This window comes from Rhinoraja longicauda, chromosome 31, assembly GCF_053455715.1.
Source record: "Rhinoraja longicauda isolate Sanriku21f chromosome 31, sRhiLon1.1, whole genome shotgun sequence".
Classification (NCBI taxonomy): domain Eukaryota; kingdom Metazoa; phylum Chordata; class Chondrichthyes; order Rajiformes; family Arhynchobatidae; genus Rhinoraja; species Rhinoraja longicauda.
The window spans coordinates 4732161-4753001 of NC_135983.1; the positions used below are offsets into that span (position 1 = coordinate 4732161).

General features: G+C 46.6%; 1 protein-coding gene across 4 annotated transcripts in view; it reads right to left on the reverse strand.

Moving 5' to 3' along the window:
• Positions 1-19270: 19270 nt before the first annotated feature.
• LOC144608231 (LIM/homeobox protein LMX-1.2) overlaps positions 19271-20841 on the reverse strand; it is a 254632-nt gene continuing 253061 nt past the window's right edge. For all 4 annotated transcript variants that reach the window (XM_078425815.1, XM_078425814.1, XM_078425816.1 and 1 more), the window contains one exon: positions 19271-19433. In XM_078425815.1, coding sequence (XP_078281941.1) covers positions 19276-19433 — 158 coding nt within the window. In that variant the 3' untranslated portion in view covers positions 19271-19275. The remainder of the gene's footprint in view (positions 19434-20841) is intronic.

The window sequence follows — 20841 nt, forward strand, 5'->3', positions numbered from 1 at the left end:
CCCCTTCCCCCACTCCTTCCCCCTCAACCCCCCTTATCCTACCTCCACCCCCCCCTCCCTCCACCCCCTTCCTCCCTCCACCCCCTCCCTCCACCCGCCTCCCCCCTTCCATCCCCAGGAGATAGTTTTAAACTAAAATGTGAATAACTTAAAAAATATAACGCCGATTTCAATGAAACTTCTTCCAATAGCACCAAAGGGATGATGGTGAGTGAGGTGGGCCTAAAATTGTCGCGCTATCGTGTACCATTTTGACTGTAGTTCAGGAACAAACAAACAAACAAACAAACGAGTTTTAGTATATAGATGGCAGAATGGACAGAGTTGATACTACATGGTTGTGGACCTCAGCTACAATTTAACCATCGATGTTGGGAGTGCTTGTAAGTGAATGCTAGGTAACAGAACATGTATCAGGTATGGCTGAGTTGGTAAGCAAAAGGTTATGTATTTAAAGCTCACTGCAGACAATATGGCACAAAATATGTAGGAAGGAACTGCAGATGCAGGTTTACACTGAAGACAGACACAAAATGTTGGGGTAACTCAGCGGGACAGAAGGAATGAGTGACGTTTCGGGTCGAGACCCTTCTTCACACCGAGTCAGGGGAGGGGGAGACACAGAGGTATGGAAGGGTAATGAGTGAAAACGAGAGATCAAAGAGGACGAAAATCAATGAGAATACAGAATGGTACGTTGCTAGCTGAGGGGAAGGTGACAACGAGGGATACAACCAGTAAAATGTAATCAGGAGGACAGTGAAACTAGTCAGAGAACTAGGATGGGGGGGGGGGGGGGGGGGGGGGGATGAAGAGAGAGGGAAAGCAAGGGTTACTTGAAGTTGGAGAAGTCAACATTCATACCGCTGGGTTGTAAGCTGCCCAAGCAAAATTCTAGGATAGTCTCCCATGCTAAGCTGGAGTAAGTACAAGTGAGTCTGAAGGGTCCTGACCAGAAACATCACCCATCCATGTTCTCCAGAGATGTTCCCTGACCCGCTGAGTTACTCCAGCACTCTGTGTTTTGTTCACAAGATCCCGTCATCTGCAGTTCTTTGTGTCTAGTAAGTACCACATTGTTAGAGGTACCATGTATTGGCTACAGCGATCAATTGAAGACCTGTCTCCTCTCGAAAAACACCCACCACTTATGAAAAAAATTGGACATTACCTTTCCATATTTCTGCCTCCCTCTCACCTAACTCTCAGACTGAAGAAGGGTCTTGAGCCAAAACATTACCCGTTCCTTCTCTCCAGAGATGCTGCCTGCCCCATTGAGTTACTCCAACACTTTGAGCCTATCTACGATGTAAACCAGCATCTGCAGTTCCTTCCTACACAGTAACCAGAAGATCATGTGTTCAAATCTTACTCCAGAGCTCAAGATTGTTTGGAATGGGAGGATGATAGTTAGATGGAGGAGGAAGGAAGGGGGTCACATAAACTTCAGCCAAGACCATGTGGAAGAAACAGTATGTTTCTGTGTTGTCAGATCAGTATTATATCTGCTTCACAACTCCCAACGTTAAATGGTTAAATGGAGCAACAAGAATCTCCACCAATAGTTTAGTGTAGTTGATTGTCTAAATACACTGGAATTTAGAAGGATGAGAGGGGATCTTATCGAAACATATAAGATTATTAAGGGGTTGGACACGTTAGAGGCAGGAAACATGTTCCCAATGTTGGGGGAGTCCAGAACAAGGGGCCACAGTTTACGAATAAGGGGTAGGCCATTTAGAACAGAGATGAGGAAAAACTTTTTCAGTCAGAGAGTTGTGAATCTGTGGAATTCTCTGTCTCAGAAGACAGTGGGGGCCAATTCTCTGAATGCATTCAAGAGAGAGCTAGATAGAGCTCTTAAGGTTAGCGGAGTCAGGGGGTATGGGGAGAAGGCAGGAACGGGGTACTGATTGAGAATGATCAGCCATGATCACATTGAATGGCGGTGCTGGCTCGAAGGGCCGAATGGCCTCCTCCTGCACCTATTGTCTATTGTCATGTGTATCGAGGTACAGTAAAAAGCTTTTTTGGTGCGTGTTATCCAGTCAGCAGAAAGACTATACATGACAACAAACAACCCATCCATAGTGTATAGATACAGGATAAAGCCAATAACATTTAGAGCAAGATAACGTCTAGTAAAGACCAGTTAAAGATAGTCCAAGGGTCACCAATGATGTAGATGCATGCTCAGGACTGCTCTCTCTACTTGATGATGGGATGGTTTAGTTGCCTGATAACAGCTGGGAAGAAAGCCCATTGTCACAAATAATGATTCTTGCAGCATGCACTCAACGAAAGAAACACTTAATTTAGCAATGGCCTGTTTCCTTTATCATCGTTCATTTAAAAAAAAATATCTTTCATTCATTTGTCCTATATCTCTCTCCACATCACTGTCTATACCTCTCCTTTCCCTTTCCACTGGCTCTAGACTGAAGAAGGGTTGTGACCCATATCATCACCCATTCCTTCTCTCCAGAGATGCTGCCTGTCCAGCATTTTGTGCCTATCTTTGGTTGAAACCAGGAACTGCAGTTTCTTCCTACACAGTTAATTTTTTTAACACTGTTGCTTCTAGCCGACCTGAACAACAGCCAGCATTGGGTTTACACTTGAAGAGAGATATGTAATTAAATCAGCTGGATAAACTACTCAGTGATTAAATATCACCAGTGCCAAATTAATGCCACTTTACTGTTAATTCGAAGCTGATGTTTAACTTTGTATTTGTTCCTAATAAGGAAATAACATAATAGGTTCCATGAATAGAAGGCAGAGAACTCTATGACTTCAAGTTGTCCTCTGAGATACAATTAGTACTTGGCCCGAATCTGCTGAAACTCCCGACTAACTTGCTGGTCAAATGCTAATTTGATTGTAATAAAGTTAGCCCATTCCTTACAGAATAATGTCTTGTCCATATGCATTTATTACACACATTTAAAAAGATGTTGGACTCAATAGAATTTGGACATAGTTTTCAGAAACTAGCAATTAAAGAGCATGTGAATGGTGTGGCGGGTTTATCACCCTGAAACAGATACAGAGTAATGCAGCATGGAAACAGGCCCTTCAGCCCACCTTGCCCATGCCTACCATGCTGTCCCATCTACACAAGTCCCACTTGCCCGCGTTTGGCCCCATAATCTTCTAACCTTCTTTGTACCTGTCCAAATGTTTTTTATAGTACTTTTCTCAACTACCTCCTCTGGCAGCAATTCCATACACTCACCACCCTCTGAGTGAAAGGATTTGCTCCTCAGGTTCCTATTAAATCTTCCCCCTGGAAGTACTGATACTGTGCAGAGTTTGTACGTTCACCCCGTGGCCTATGCGGGGTTTTTTTCCCACTGGGATCTCTGGTTTCCTCCCGCACTCCAAAGACGTACAGGTTAGTCGGTTAATTGGCTTGGTATAATTGTGAATTGTCCCTAGTGTGTGTAGGATTGTGCTAGTGTGCGGGGATCGCTGGGCCGCGTGGACTTGTTGGGCTGAAAGGCCTGTTTCTCCGTTGTATCTCTAAACTAAAACTGAAAACTAAAAGTAGAAGTCATTACAATTACTCCTGAGGACTACTACCATTCCCGATTCCCGTGCTTACGTGAAACACTGGATATAAGCAATTTTGACTGATCACAAGCTTGCATGCAGATAGACACAAAAAGCTGGAGTCACTCAGCAGGTCAGGCAGCATCTCTGGAGAGAAGGAATGGGTGACGTTTCGGATCGAGATAGTACAAGAAAATTGATAATATGTTGAAGTTAATTCTTACCTGGGTCACATTCCAAGCAGAAAATTAATTAAATACGTGACTTGTAATGACAATACTTACGAAGTTTTACATTTTTCAACAATTAAACTTGCATCTGGTAGAGTTGCTGCCTCACGGCGCCAGAGACCCGGGTTCCATCCGGACCGCGGGTGCTGTTCGTACATAGTTTGTACGTTCTCCCCGTGACCCGCGTGGGCTTTCTCCAGTTTCCTCCCACACTCCAAAGACGTACAGGCTTTATAGGGTACTTTGGCCGGTAAAAAAATGTAAATTGTCCCTCGTGTGTTGGATAGTGTACGGGGTCGCTGGTCGGCACGGACTCGGTGGGCCGAAGGGCCTGTTTCCGTGCTGTATCTCTAAACTGCATGACCTGTACTTACATTTTTCAACAATTTATCTTGCATCTGAATAAACATGCTTAATGGGTAATGTAAGAAAATAACTGCAGATGCTGGTACAAATTGAAGGTATTTAGTTCACAAAATGCTGGAGTAACTCAGCAGGCCAGGCAGCACCTCAGGAAAGAAGGAATGGGTGACGTTTCGGGTCGAGACCCTTCTTCAGACTCAACGGGTAATGTTCCTTATTTGTGTGGGTGCTGTCTTTCAGTTTAATAGCTGCGTTTCCATCCACTTAAGATAGTGCAATTGAACAGCTTGCCTGAAAGGCAGCAATTCTGACCCTTCCCCTCGCGGTTGCTGATGGATAATCAGCCTGGATAGGCATCTGAGATGAAGCTTGAAGCCACAAACTTTCAGACAGAAGACTGACTGCTCATTGTGTGAATCGGGAGACGAGTCTGATTGTGGAAGCAACCAGGTCATACACTTGGATTCCGTTGGAATCAAACTGCGTCTGGTCTCATTCAGAATGTACCTGCCACGCCTTGTCCTTCCCCTCCAACTCCTCTCGCTCCCCTACCCTCCCCACCCCAGCATTCAGTCTAACAAAGGGTCCCGACCTGGAACGCCACCTACCCCTGCTCTCCGGGGACGCTACCTGACCCGCTGAATTACTCCGGCACTTTGTGTCTTTCCTCGATCCTATTCAACCTGCGATCTACTCTGTCGACACCTGTTGGATCTTTATCTGAGTCGGTGAAAGAGGAATAAAACATGTAGATGGAAGATACTGCTTCTGTGAGACTTTTACACGAGATCAGATTCGAGTTCCAGTATGGCAACAGGCCCTTCGGCCCACTGAGTCCACGCTGACCGTTCACCCTAGTCCCATGTTATCCCACTTTCTCATCCACTCCCTACACACCGGGGACAGTTTACAAAGGGCCAATTAACCTACAAAACCTGCATGTCTTTGGGATATGGGAGGAAGCCGGAACACCTGGGGGGAACCCATGCAGTTACTGGGAGAACGTGCAAACTCCACACAAATAGCACCCGAGTTCGGGATCGAACCGGGGTCTCTGGCGCTGTGAGGCAGCGGCTCCGATCAGTATAACAGAGAACTTTTCCTCTCAGAGAAAATAAGTCCAAGAAAAAATGTTCCCAATGTTGGGGAGTCCTGAACCGAGGATCACAGTTTAAGAATAAGAGGTAGGCTATTTAGGACTGAGATGAGGAAAAACTTTTTCACTCAGAGAGTTGTGAATCTGGGGAATTCTCTGCCACAGAGGGCAGTGGAGGCCAATTCACTGGATGTTTTCAAGAGAGAGTTAGATACAGCTTTAAGGGCTAACGGAATCAAGGGATATGGGGAGAAAGCATGAACGGGGTACTGATTTTGGATGATCAGCCATGATCATATTGAATGACAGTGCTGGCTCGAAGGACCGAATGGCCTACTCATGCACCTATTTTCTATGTTTCTATGTTTCCATGTTTCTAAGTGCAGCCTCAAATGGTGTCATGGGCAGGCAGAATGGAGGTATTTATTGCAGAAAAGTCCGCGTAATGAGCATGAAACTGGCTAATATTTAGGTAGCCTGCGTAAAGAGACTTAAAAGGGAGGATTTTGCAAATTCGTCAAGGAATTCCATGAAATTCTCCATGGTTTCAGCTGGTGGGCACAAGCTCAGAAGTAAAGGCTAAGCCCGAGCCCCTCGGGCCCTTTACAAAGTGCCTGTCAATAATAGGCACAAGTGCAGGCATCAAAGGGGTAGTAATGAGCACTCACTGTGGCATCTCTGGCCACTCAACCCTCCCGTGATGGGAGAAAGGCGGCTCTGGAAATTTATTCCAGGTTGAGTATTCCGCCGCGTCGGAAACTCAAACTGCGCCGATCTCTCCGGCGGCAACTTGACTTGGGTGCTCTCCCAATGCCTGCTCACACTTTAGGTGGTGTGGGGAGCGAGACCGAGCGTAATACTTAGAAACATAGAAACATAGAAAATAGGTGCAGGAGTAGGCCATTCGGCCCTTCGAGCCTGCACCGCCATTCAATATGATCATGGCTGATCATCCAACTCAGTATCCTGTACCTGCCTTCTCTCCATACCCCCTGATCCCTTTAGCCACAAGGGCCACATCTAACTCCCTCTTAAATATAGCCAATGAACTGGCCTCAACTACCTTCTGTGGCAGAGAATTCCACAGATTCACCACTCTCTGTGTGAAGAAATGTTTTCTCATCTCGGTCCTAAAAGATTTCCCCCTTATCCTTAAGCTGTGACCCCTGGTTCTGGACTTCCCCAACATCGGGAACAATCTTCCCGCATCTACCCTCTCCAACCCCTTAAGAATTTTATATGTTTCAATAAGATCCCCCCTCAGTCTTCTAACTTCCAGCGAGTATGAGCCTAAGAGACTTATACTTGAGACCTGAAGGGAAACATCTCTCTTCACATGGCCGGCCCCTCAGTGACTGTGAAGCTCAGAGTGAGCCCGGAGTTGTACCCCAGACTGTCTCCATGTTTAACCAGCTGATCCTCGCAGTAAACACTCCCAAAGCCATCTTGGATCCTGCCCAGGATATCGTTTTTATCGAGGCCAGGTTTCAAAGAGGAGGGCTCTGGCTCTCTAAACCTGTCATTAGATAAATGATGGCTCATTCATGAGAATATCTGAACGCCAAATCACTGCCAAAAAAGCATAGGCGGTGGCGCAGCGGCAGAGATGCCGCCTTAGAGCCCCAGAGACCCGGGTTCGATCCCGACTACGGGTGTGTGCGGAGTTTGTACATTCTCCCCGAATATTATCTTCGGTTTTCTACCACACTCCAAAGACATACAGGCTTGTAGGTAGAAATGTAAAATTGTCCCCTAGTGTACACACTGGACACACATCCAGTGTGTAGGATGGATTCGGGGGCCTGTTTCCTCGCTGCTTCTCTAAGCGAAACTAAATGAACGTACAGCACAAGAGGTGGGGCCGATCGGCCTGTTTCCACGCTGTATGGCTCGAGTACAGGCCGCAAAATCACGAGAAGAAAAGAAATGAAAGGACTTTGTCAAGCCGGAAAGGATGCAGAGAAGATTTACGAGAATATACCAGAAACTCGAGTGCCTGAGCCACAGGGAGAGGTTGGGTTGGAGCGCAGGAGGATGAGGGGTGATCCTTTTAGAGTTGTACAAAATTGTGAGAGGAATAGATCGGGTAGACGCTCAGAGTTTCTTGCCCGGAGAAGGGGAATGTAGAACACGAGGGCATGTGTTTGAGGGGAAGATTTAATAGGAACCTAATGGGTAGCTTTTTTTACACAAAGGGTGGTGGGTGTAAGAAACGAGCTGCCAGAGGAGGTAATTGAGGCTGGGACCATCGCAACGTTTGAGAAACGTTCGGACAGGTACGTGGATAGGACAGGTTTAGAGGGATATGGGCCAAACGCAAGCAGGTGGGACTGGCGTAGATGAGACATGTTGGTCAATGTGGGCATGTTGGGCCTGTTTCCACGCTGTATGACACGATTACAGGCCACAATATCTCGTGAGAACGTGATGCCAAGTGAAACTAATCTCATCTGTCTGAACGTGATCCATGATGCTGGTTTTGACCAAAGGTAGACACAAAATGCTGGAGTAACTCAACGGGTCAGGCAGCATCTCTGGATAAAAATAATAGGTGATGTTTCAGGTCGGAAGCCTTCTTCAGACTGAAACTAGAGATAGAGGAGAAGGGGGAATGAACTGTAGGCGGGGAAATGCCAGAGCAATTCAGGACTGGCAACAGATGACCTCAGGAAGGGTGGAGCCCATAATGGTCCATTGTTGGCTGGAGAAGGTGAGATAACAAGAGGGATGCAAGGATGCGAACAGTGGAACTGGTAGACGAATAGGATGGAGGAGGGCGGAGGGGGAAGAGAGGGGAGGGGAGAGAATGCAGGGTTACAGTGCCCTACATAATGTTTGGGACAAAGACCCATCATTTATTTAGAGGGCACTATACTTGAAATTAGAGATATCAATGTCCATACCGCTGGGTTGTAAGCTGCAAAGCGAAATATGATCATGTTGCTTTTTCGAGCAAGTGGATTAAGAGGGTCCAACATTTAGATAATTCCCTGAATACTTCTTTATAGTTTGCCTGGAAGCTTGTCATGTCTTGATTTGGAGCACCATTTAGGGGCGCACAGTTCCTGCCTTACAGCGCCAGAGACCCGGGTTCGATCCCGACTACGGGTGCTGTCCATACGGAGTTTGTAAGTTCACCCCGTGACCTGCGTCTGTTTTCTCCATGTTGCGTCTCTAATTTCTCTAAAGTAAACCAATCCAAGTTTGTCCAAGCTCTCCTTGCGGCTAATACTCTCTACTCCAGGCAGCAAGCTGGTGATAGACACAAAAAGCCGGAATAACTCAGCGGGACAGGCAGCATCTCTGGAGAGAAGGAATGGGTGACGTTTCGGGTCGAGACCCTTTCTGAACCTTCTCTGCATCCTTGCTAAAGCCTCCACACACTTCATGCAATTGGGGGGGGGGGGGGGGGGGGGGGGGGACCAGAACTCCAAACATGGCTCAACCAAAGTCTTATAGAGCTGCATCATGACTTCCCAGCGCTTATTCTCAATGCTATTGATAACAGATTCCATCACTAGACACACGTGTCCTCTGCAGAAGAGTAGAACTAAACAATTATGAGGCAAACAGAGTAATTGTGTCAATAAGCCCAATGATCTTCGTCACCCTTGGTCAGTTCCTGCGTGTTTGGTAGTAAACAAAAGGCAGTTCTGTAACAGTTTCAGCTCCGCGTATTTTGGAAACACGAACAGTACTTCGGAGATTATCTGCACATCCAACCAATTTGCCGTGAAATCTCCCGGTTCTGTGTACTGTACAATAAACGAGTCATCTCAGAACAAATACACTCACCACAGACCTTTCCTATCCTTGGTCACCACAGGGCTCTGCAACTCTCTGGGGTTCCGGTCTCATGTTTGATTGAATGATTGATTAATTGATTGAAAGGTTGAACAAATGATGCAGCATGGGAACTGGACTATCAGCTTCTCCAAGTCCACGCCGACCATCGGTCGCCCCCTTCACGTCGGTTCTGTTTAGTTTAGTGTTGAAAGATACAGCGTGGAAACAGGCCTTTCGGCCCACTGGGTCCACGCCGACCATCGGTCGCCCGTTCACACTAGTTCTGTGTTATCCCACTTTCTCATCCACTCCCTGCACAACAGGAACAATTTGCAGAGGGCCAAATAACCACCAAACCCGCGCATCTTTGGGATGTTGGAGGAAATCGGAGCACCCGGAGGAAACCCACGTGGTCCCAGGGGGGACGTGTAAGGTTCACACGGACGGTATCTGAGGCCGGGATCGAACCCGGGTCTCTGGTGCTGCGAGGCATTGGCTCTATCGCTGCGCCACCATGCCGCCCAAAAGTCTTATCCCACTTTCTCATCCACTTCCAACATACTAGGGCCAATTTTATGGAGGCCAATTTTGTAAGTTCATCTTGAATTTAAAATCACTAGATCATTTATGGAGCTTTCAGATGGGCACATGGATATGTATGGGACTGGAGGTATATGGATCATATGCAGACAGACGAGGTTAGTTTAACTAAGCATCGTGTTAGGCACCAACATTGTCATAAGGTCATAGGGAATAGAAGTAGAATTAGGCCATTCGGCCCATCAAGTCTACTCCACCATTCAATCATGGCTGATCCATCTCTCGCTCCTAACCCCATTCTCCTGCCTTCTCGCCATAACCTCTGACACCCGTACTAATAAAGAATCTATCTATCTGCCTTAAAAATATCCACTGATTTGGCCTCCATGAACTTGTGTGGCAAAGAATTCCACAGATTCACCACCCTCTGACTAAATAAATTCCTCCTCATCTCCTTCCTAAAAGGACGTCCTTTAATTGAGGCTATGATCTCTAGTCCTAGACTCCCCCACTAGTGGAAACACCCTCTCCACATCCACTCTATCCAAGCCTTTCACTATTCTGTAGCTTCAATAACGTCCCCCTTCATTCTTACAAAATTCTAATTTCTCTTAAAAAAATTTAAGACTCGTGGGAAAAGTCATTATACTATATAATATTTTTTTTAAGTGAATTTAAAGTGTTTTGAGATATTAGTAATTATCAGAGGATGGTGAATCTGTGGAATTAATTGCCACAGACAGCTGTGGAGGCCAAGTCAATGGATATTTTATGAAGGCGGAGATTGACAGATTCTTGATTAGTAAATGTGTCAGGGGTTATGGGGCAAAGGCAGGTGAATGGGGTTGAGAGGGAAAGATAGATCAACCGTGATTGAAAGGTGGAGTAGAGCAGGTGGGCTGAATGGCCTAATTCTGCTCCTAGACCTTTTAGGGGTAGGCCATTTAGAACGGAGACGAGGAAAGACTTTTTCAGTCAGAGAGTTGTGAATCTGTGGAATTCTCTGCCTCAGAAGGCAGTGGAGGCCAATTCTCTGAATGCATTCAAGAGAGAGCTAGATAGAGCTCTTAAGGATAGAGGAGTCAGGGGGTATGGGGAGAAGGCAGGAACGGGGTACTGATTGAGAATGATTATGGCTGATCACATTGAATGGCGGTGCTGGCTCGAAGGGCCGAATGGCCTACTCCTGCACCTATTGTCTATTGTCTATTGACCTTATGAATTTATGAGGAAGAAGGAACTGCAGATGCTGGATGACACCTATGATAGACACAAAATGCTGGAGTAACTCAGCAGTTCAGGCAGCATCTCTGGGGAAAAGGAATAAGTGATGTTTTGGGTGGTGACCCTTCATCAGACTGAGTCAGGGATGGGGACACTGGAGGAATGGGAAGGTATAGAACAAAGCAGAGCCTGCATCCACGACTCAGGGAAGGTACAGCCCACAATAGTCCATTCGTTATGAAATTCTGAACTATGAATTTATCATCCTAAAATCCAGAGGATCAGCTATTTGTGAATGCAAGATTAATGGGTTTTAACGTACACAGTTCAATTCTCAAAGTCATGTTAGACAATAGACAATAGGTGCAGGAGGAGGCCATTCGACCCTTCGAGCCAGCACCGCCATTCAATGTGATCATGGCTGATCATTCTCAATCAGTACCCCGTTCCTGCCTTCTCCCCATACCCCCTGACTCCGCTATCCTTAAGAGCTCTATCTCTTGAATACATTCAGAGAATTGGCCTCCACTGCCTTCTGAGGCAGAGAATTCCACAGATTCACAACTTTCTGACTGAAAAAGTTTTTCCTCATCTCAGTTGTAAATGGCCTACCCCTTATTCTTAAACTGTGGCCCCTTGTTCTGGACTCCCCCAACATTGGGAACATGTTTCCTGCCTCTAACGTGTCCAATCCCTTAATAATCTTATACATTTTGATAAGATCTCCTCTCATCCTTCTAAATTCCAGTGTATGCAAGCCTAGTCGCTCCAGTCTTTCAACATATGACAGTCCCGCCATTCCAGGAATTAACCTCGTAAACCTGCGCTGCACGCCCTCAATAGCAAGAATATCCTTCCTCAAATTTGGAGACCAAAACTGCACACAGTACTCCAGGTGCGGTCTCACTAGGGCCCTGTACAACTGCAGAAGGGCCTCTTTGCTCCTATACTCAACTCCTCTTGTTATGAAGGCCAACATTCCATTGGCTTTCTTCACTGCCTGCTGTACCTGCATGCTTCCTTTCAGTGACTGATGCACTAGGACACCCAGATCTCGTTGTACGTCCCCTTTTCCTAACTTGACACCATTCAGATAATACTCTGCCTTCGTTAATCTCAAGGTGAGTTTTATGGGCAATTCAGATTGATTTAGTTTAGTTTAGTTTACTGTCACGTGTACCGAGGTACAGTGAAGGGGTCTTGTTGCATGCTGACCAGTCAGCAACAAAGGCAATGCATGATTACAATCGAGCCATTTGGACCTGACCTCCCCTCCCCACCCGCTCCATCCCTGCCATCTTTCTCCTCTTTCTGGAATATATTAGCACAATTTAGAGTTTAGTCCGAACTGGATACAAAATTTTGACAAGTTTACAAAATGGAAACAGCTTTGCTAATTAGACAGGGATATAGAATATGATTAAAAGTCTGTGCTCATCATTTATTTTTACTCATCACTTGTTCCTTCAAGATAACTCTCTGCTTTTCTACACTGTTTGTGTGCTTATTTTTCCTCAAGTGGAAAATAACATTTGTATGAATATTGTTCAATAGTTTTGCGGCAAAGTTTAATGCAGACATGCTCAGTTTAGTTTGGAGATGCAGGGACAATAACAATCCTTTCGGCCCATCAAGACGACGCCTGGCAGCGTACACTAGCTCTATCCTACACACACTTGGGACAATTTACAATCTTTACCCGAAGCCGATTCATCTGCAAGGCCGTGGGTCTTTGGAGTGTGGGAGGAAACCGGAGCACCCGGAGAAAACCCATCACGGGAAGAACGGAAAACTCCGTACAGACACCACCCGTAGTCAGGATTGAACCCGGGTCACTGGGGCGGGGCGGGGCGGGGCGCGTGTTTTTTTTACACAGAGTGGTGGATGCCTGAAACTTGTTCCCAGGAATGGTGGTAGAGGCAGATACGAGAGTGGTCTATCTGGAGAAGACCCACACGGTCACAGGGAGAACGTGCAAACTCCATAAAGGCAGCACCGATGTCCCTGGCGCTGTAAGGCACCAACTCTATTGCGGCACCGCCTTTAGCAAATGTGTGCTGAGACGGGGAACAACTGAATACAAGGAACTGAAGATGCTGAAACCCTGAGCAAGACACAAAGTACTGGAATAACTCAATTTTACTGCTTCACTGTGAAATCTCCTCAAACTATGACTAGTTTGAAGATGGAATGGGTGACTTTTCGTTTCGGGTCGAGACCTTTCTTCAGACTTCTGAAGAAGGGTCCCGACCCGAAAGGTCACCCATTCCTTCTCTCCGGAGATGCTGCCTGTCCCACTGAGTTCCTCCAGCATTTTGAGTCTATCTTCGATTTAAACCAGCATCTGCAGTTCCTTCCTACTAGTTTGAAGAAGTTCTCCACCTCTCTCCCACGGGGGTCTGTGGACCATCTCTCGCTGTAGCCCCTCTGTGAACCCTGCTTCTCTCTGCTCTTGGACCATGTTGTGACCCAGACTCGCTACCACAGCCACGTGTAGTTTCTCAACACCTACCTCCGCCTCACCCCTTTGTCACCTGTTCACCTCTGCTCTTTGTCACTTACTCCACCCTTCTCTCAATCAGAAACACACACCCCTCGTCTGTATCCACCTATCACTCACCAGGCTCGGTCCCACCCCTCACCTCTCTTTTCCAGCTTTGTCTACTTTGTCCTACTGTAATCAGTCTGAAGAAGGGTCGCGACCCTAATCGTCGCCTGTCCATTCCCTCCACAGTTGCTGCCTGACCCGCTGAGTTACTCCAGCACCTTGTGTTTTGAATAACTGGCACATCAATTCAGTGGGCAGAGGTGTGGAATGAGATGAACATGCCATCGGGCAGCACAGTGGCGCAGTGGTAGAGTTGCTGCCTCACAGCACCAGAGACCCGGGTTGGATCCTGACCTGTACAGAGTTTGTACGTTCTCCCGAGACCTGCGTGGGTTTCCTCCGGGTGCTTTAGTTTATCCCCACATTCCATAGACATGCAGGGTTGTCGGTTAATTGTCCTCTGTAAATTGTCCCTAGTGTGCAGGGGTTATGGGGAGAAGGCAGGAGAATGGGATTGAGAGGGAAAGATAGATCAGCCACGATTGAATGGCGGGGTAGACTTGATGGGCGGAATGTGCTAATTCTGCTCCTATCACTTCTGAACTTGTGAACTAGTGTACAGGGGCGATATCACTGGTCGGCGTGGGCTCGGTGGGCCGAAGGGCCTGTTTCCGCGCCCTATCCCTCAAACTAAACTAGAGCGATTATCAGCAGGATTTGCCCCACAGCAGGTGGATTGTAGGTAAATCCGGAATTTAGATAGGGCAGCCATCATTAAAACAGATCTGCCGTCGAGTCGTTTGAACTCGTCGTTTGAGCAGATAATTAGATTTACAACTCGCTGGATGGGTCGTGAAGGTGCGTCTGCGACTTTGAACACTAACCTGTCTAACTCATTACCTGGAGCCCAGGTGCACGCCTCCAGTGCCTGTAGCCCTCGCGGAGGCATTTTTCTAACCTGCAGTCAAATTTCATCGTTTTCTCCTTTGCCCAAGCTGTCTTCAAAAGACAAATCAGTCTTCAAACCCACCCTCGACAAATTTGCAAACAATCTCAGTGCAGCAACCGTTCGACGAACGTGCACTTCGCAGCAAAAGGTCTTTCCAAGCATCATCACGTACACAGTGTAAACTTTTTTTTTATTGTACAACATTTCCATAGTTCACACGCTGTGATGATGAAACTAATTTTTAATTGTCTTATAAATACATTTCAATCGCTTGAGTTTCATTCGCCTTGGTAATTTCCAATCGAGGGGGGAGGGGGGGGCCATCTAGAAAAATTACCGGGAAGTGGCAGAGACAGACAGAGAAGCGACTCAAAAGGGATGCAGTGTTACAGAACCCAAAGCAACGTGAAGACCGTCGTCAAGCAACACAAGGCTGCTCCTGACAAGCTCTCCGCTTTTTGTTTGACAAAACGCCACAAAAAAAAATGAACTCGGAAAACACTAATAAATATTTTTTTTTAAAACAAGTAATTTAAATAATATAATATGTTCTACACACAATGGAAGGTTTCATGCCTGAACATTTGCAGAGGGGGAAGGGGAGGGGGAGGGGGAGGGGGAGGGGGGGGGGGGGGTCAGAATATCAGAAACGTGGCTAAATAATGTCACCGGAAGAAAAGTCATCAATCAATGCTACACTTTATAGCACAGGCTTGTTTACAAGTCGGCGACCAATATAACAGACACAACTATAAAATTTCTACATTCGTTCTAACATAAATACAGAATATATAAATTTACAATACATACAGCCACACTGAAATCGTGAACGTGACCTTAAGTGAAGGAGCGGGAGGTTTGTTCATCTTTTGTTCGAAGCTACTGGCACAGCAAACTGTGAGAACATTTGCTGCACATCATTTTATACACAATTTATATTGAACGCATTTTCATGGACTTGAACAGCGGAAACATGTCTGGACAAATGCCACTGAAGGGAATAGTTACACTTCAAAGTTGAGGCATTGGGATACATCCATAAGTTAACTCTGACACTACAGCGATCTGGAGGGGTACTTGGAAGGTTCCTTAATGAGTTTAGTGTGAACATTTCCATTCAGCGTCGACTTGAATGGGTTCCTCAAGTAACGACGGTGGATTTTATTTTTTGGCTAATAAAGCATTTTTCTGCCTTGTCTTTTTAGAGACAGCGAGGAAACAGGCCCTTCGACCCACCGAGTCCGTGCCGACCAGCGATCACCCCGTACACTAGCACTATCGTACACACTGGAGACGATTTACAGAAGCCAATTAACCTACAAGCCCACATGTCTTTGGAGTGTGGGAGAAAACCTGAGCGCCCGACGGAAACCCACCTTTGTCACAGGGAGAACGTACAAACTCCACACAGACAGCGCCCGAGGTCAGGAACGAACCCGGGTCACTGGCGCTGTGAGGTGGCAACTCTACCGCTGAGCCACGCTGCCACATTTCTGACTTCTAAACAACAATGTAGTTATCACGGAATAATTAACTCCAGTGGAGAAAAAAAAGATTAACAGGAAAGACATGTTGGGAATGTGCTCCTTACTGTTCTTGATAACGAGCAAGATCTATTTACTACACAGTAAATAGTGTAGTATTTACTGCAGTCGTGGGTTCAGGGATACAATCAGAAGTGTAAGAGTGAGCATCTTGTGCTTTAAACAGGACGACTTAACGTACAGAATGACATTGGAAAGACGACCCTCAAAAATATTAATATTTAGGTTTATGAGCTCAAGTATCACTAAAGGACCACAGTATCCCTCAAACATAATCAATCATCATTCTGCAAACGGCGTCTTTCACTTTCCTCGATAGAATGACAATGGATTTGCTACATAATTTGATGCATCCACGAAGTGAAGAGGCCAGGTGCTCCCCAGACGCCCTACTAAGCAATCATTATGAAGAAAACTAATAAACTGCAGTCGCCTTGACCCACAAACTTCTAAATCCCAAATGCATAATCAATGGCATACTGCCTGAGTGAATGCATCAAATGTTAAGGTTGCCTGACAGGGTTTTGTCAATTTAACTCTTGTTTTAAAGTATTGCTTCAGTAAAGCACATTATCCTCACTTGAGCAATCCCGAAACGAGGCAAACATTATCAGAGAGGTCAGAGGCTATTTTCAGGCCGAACCTATTCCTGGAACTCGCAAGGCAAAGCACAAAGATTACCATTAGACAGGCCGAACCATCACACGGGTGGCAACCGTACTTTTACTCCGATTTTGATAGCTGGAATTATTTTTGATCCCCATTTTCAGAACACATATTAATACTGTGATTAGCCATTGGAGAACAATGGGCAAAAGATGAAGGTTAGCTATGAACAACTTTGGTCTGCATCTCTCAGTGCCCATCCCTGTGTTATCGTGGTGATTGGGACAGAGCAATGCGAAGCATTTGTAACACCAAACTAATGGATCCACGGGCCCAACAGCATAATTACTGGATGCCTTAAGTTGGAAATGTGCGAGGATGTTTTATGCATTACACAATTTGTTAACTACCCTTCGAAGTACTGCACAGCATCTTCCTGACTTCTTTCCTCGACTTGTCTGCCTGCTGAGTCACATTACATTGATGGCAAATGATCAGTAAGTACAATTGGCCAAAACATTAGGTGCCATTTCGGGTCGGGACGCTTCTTCAGTCTGAAGACGGCTCCCAATACGAAAAACTATCACCCATCCATGTTCTTCAGAAACGCTGCCTGACCCGTTGAGTTACTCCATCACTTTGCGCCCTTTTGTGTAAACCAGCATCTGCAGTTCTTTTTTTCCACTCTTGCAAAAAGTGTTACTTCAAGCGTGGCCTGTTTTCTGAGGTGGAACTTTGGTTTAATTGGGGAGGGGTAGGGATTAGAGGGACAGTTCGCCCTGTGCATTGAGCAAGCTGACTTTGGTATTTCATTCCGCACTCCCAAGACTGTGGCTGTGCTAAAACAACACGCAGCATACGGTGAATTTGACCTGATAACGGAACATGGAGCAAGAAAGCAAACATGCCAAGTGCATGGATCATCTTCAGATTAGTTTGGTGAAGTTTAGTTCAGGGATACAGAACGGCCGCAGAGTCCGCACCGAGCAGCGATCCCCGCACACTAACACTAGTCCTACACAACTAGGGACAATTTGCAATTATATCAAGATAATTAGCCCACAAATCTGTATGTCCTTGGAGTGTGGGAGGAAACCGGAGCACCCGGAGAAAACCCACGCAGGTCACAGGGAGAACGTACAAACTCCGTACAGACAGCACCCGTAGTCAGGATCGAACCCGGGTCTCTGGTGCTGTAAGGCAGCAACTCTACCGCTGCTCTACTTTCTGATCTCTCAAGCACCTTTTGGAGTCAGCATAGGTGGGTTACTGGGAACTAGTTCTGGGTTTTAATTAAGCTGCCATCTTTGCAAAGCACTGTTTCTGCATCAAAGGGCACAAAGTGCTGGAGTAACTCAGCGGGCTTGGCAACGCCTCTGGTGAACGTGGATATCAGTAAATGGTGGCAAAGGTTACGGAGAGAAGGCAGGGGGGGGATAGATGAGCCATGGTCGAATGGCGGAGCAGACTTGATGGGCCAAATGGCCTAATTCTGCTCCCATGCTTTTTGGTCCATGCCTCATGTGATGTTTCAGGTTGGGACCCTTCTTCAGGTCCAGTCCCGACCCGAAACGTCACATGTCCATGTTCTCCAGAGTTGCTGCCTGACCCGCTGAGTTACTCCAGCACTTTGTGTAAGGCAGCATCTGCGGTTCCTTGTGCCTCCGTCGTTTCCGCGTACTTCTGCTGGCTTCTAGCCCACAGCAGGGTGAGTTGGCACCATGGCAGGCTGCAGTAAGGAATCTCTGAGGCAGGTGTATACAGGGCAAAGAAACAATTGCTATCAAAGTGTGTGTGAGAGAGAGCGCGCAGCCCTTTAGAGCTTAATAATAGTGTTGGCTATTGGTTTGGTTTAGTTTAGTTTAGAGATACAGCGCGGAAACAGGCCCTTCGGCCCATGGATTCCGCACATTAACACTATCCTACACACATAATGGGAGATTTTTAAAAACATTAATGCCAAGCCAATTAACCTACATATCTGCACGCCTTTCGAGTGCGGGGGGGAAACCGAAGATCTCGGAGAGAACCCACGCAGGTCATGGGGAGAACGTACAAACTCCGTACAGACAGCATCCGTAGTCAGGATCGAACCCGGGTCTCTGGCGCTGTGAGGCAGCAACTCTACCGCTGCAAGAGTCATGCAAACGGCCAGGTCTTATGTCGTTCCCCACACGATTCGCTGTGTGCATTGTACCGGGCCTGAACCAGGCGAAGCTCGCACACACGAATCTCTAACCCCCTTTACATCGACTGCTTGGAGAAGTCAAGAGAGTTTTATTGTCGTGTAAGTCCCAGATAGAACAATAAAATCGGCGGGTGAAATGTTATTTGATCTTTCGAGATCCAGTTACCTCTAGAAATATCAAACAGAGAATGGCAGAGGGGCGACTGAGAGAAGCCCCCCAAATTGGCGCAAATAATTAAGGACAATAAATCCCGGAATATTTGTAAGAAAACATCCAACAAAGAATGAAATGCAGCTGCAGTTTGTGCGGCCGATGCTCCCAGTCCCGGGTTGATTTGGATTCTATTGATTGTGTCTTTCTGTTTGTGTCGCTTTCACTGTCTTCCCTCTGTCTGTGACTCTCTGGCACACTGGCAAATGGCGAGTTGAGGAGAGGAGAAGGTCGTGTATGGCTGTACAGGTGTAGTTTGTTTTTGTTTTGGGGGGTTTTCTTTCCCTCTGTCTCCCTCTCCGTTGAAAGTCGGCGTGATGATGTGTCAGGTGGGATTCGCTTCTACCCCCCTTCTCTCTCTCTCTCTCTCTCTCTCTCTCTCTTCCCCCCCCCCCCCCCCTCATCATTTGGAAGTGGCGGCGGCTCTTTTTTTCTTCAGGAGGCGAAGTAGGACGTCTGCATGGAGTAAAGCCTGTCGATGGGGTTGCCCACCCGGGCTTGCATCGGGTTGACTTCTGACGAGGCCAAGAAGCAGTCGCTCAGGCTGGTGAGGGAGGTGTCGCTGTCGATGTCGTGGAACAGCGAGTCGTTCCCTACAAACACAAACAACAAAAACAAAAAGCGGACGCCGTGAGTCATAGAAACATAGAAACATAGAAAATAGGTGCAGGAGTAGGTCATTCGGCCCTTCGAGCCTGCACCGCCATTCAATATGATCATGGCTGATCATCCAACTCAGTATCCCGTACCTGCCTTCTCTCCATACCCCCTGATCCCTTTAGCCACAAGGGCCACATCTAACTCCCTCTTAAATATAGCCAATGAACTGGCCTCAACTACCTTCTGTGGCAGAGAATTCCACAGATTCACCACTCTCTGTGAAAAAAAACGTTCTCATCTCGGTCCTAAAAGACTTCCCCATTATCCTTAAAATGTGACCCCTTGTTCTGGACTTCCCCAACATCGGGAACAATCTTCCTGCATCTAGCCTGTCCAGCCCCTTAACAATTTTGTAAGTTTCTATAAGATCCCCCCTCAAACTTCTAAATTCCAGCGAGTACAAGCCGAGTCTATCCAGTCTTTCTTCATATGAAAGTCCTGCCATCCCAGGAATCAATCTGGGTACCTTCTCTGTACTCCCTCTATGGCAAGAATGTCGTCGGCATTGCAATCGCCCTTAGGTGGTTTATCATTTTGTTTTTCACGAGTGGTTGGTCATGAAACGCGGGGAGAATTTTTTTTTTAGAGAGCCACACCGAATGCGCAGGTAGGAACTGTGCAGATGCCGGCTCACACCGAAGATAGGCGCCTCTTGTGTTTGCCCTTCATTTCCCTACGTTACACTTATTCCATTGCTTTCACGACTCATTGTGATAGCAAATTTCCAGACCTTCATTGAAAACACAAAGTGCTGGAATAAATCAGTGGGTCAGGCAGCATCTGCGGAGGGAATAGATAGAGCCATGGAGAGTGGTGAATCTGTGGAATTCTCTGCCACAGAAGGTAGTTGAGGCCAGTTCATTGGCTATATTTAAGAGGGAGTTAGATGTGGCCCTTGTGGCTAAAGGGACCAGGGGGTATGGAGAGAAGGCAGGTACGGGATACTGAGTTGGATGATCAGCCATGATCATATTGAATGGCGGTGCAGGCTCGAAGGGCCGAATGGCCTACTCCTGCACCTATTTTCTATGTTTCTATAGGCAATGTTTCTAGTTGAGCCCTTCTACAGACTCCAAACGCTCTTCACACTCATTTGATCCCTCCCTAGACTCTCAATACTCCCGGACAAAGAATTTTCAGCTTAGTTTCTGTAGCCTTTAATAACTACATTCATGTAACACAATAGTACTGGAGGGACACAGTGGATCAGGCAGAAATTCTGGAGGTTTCAGAAAGCCCTTGGATGTGGTGCCACACGTGAGGCTGTTAAGGAAGATGAGAGCTCACAGTATCAAAGGGTAGATACTAGCATGGATAACAAGATGGCTGCATGGCAGAAGG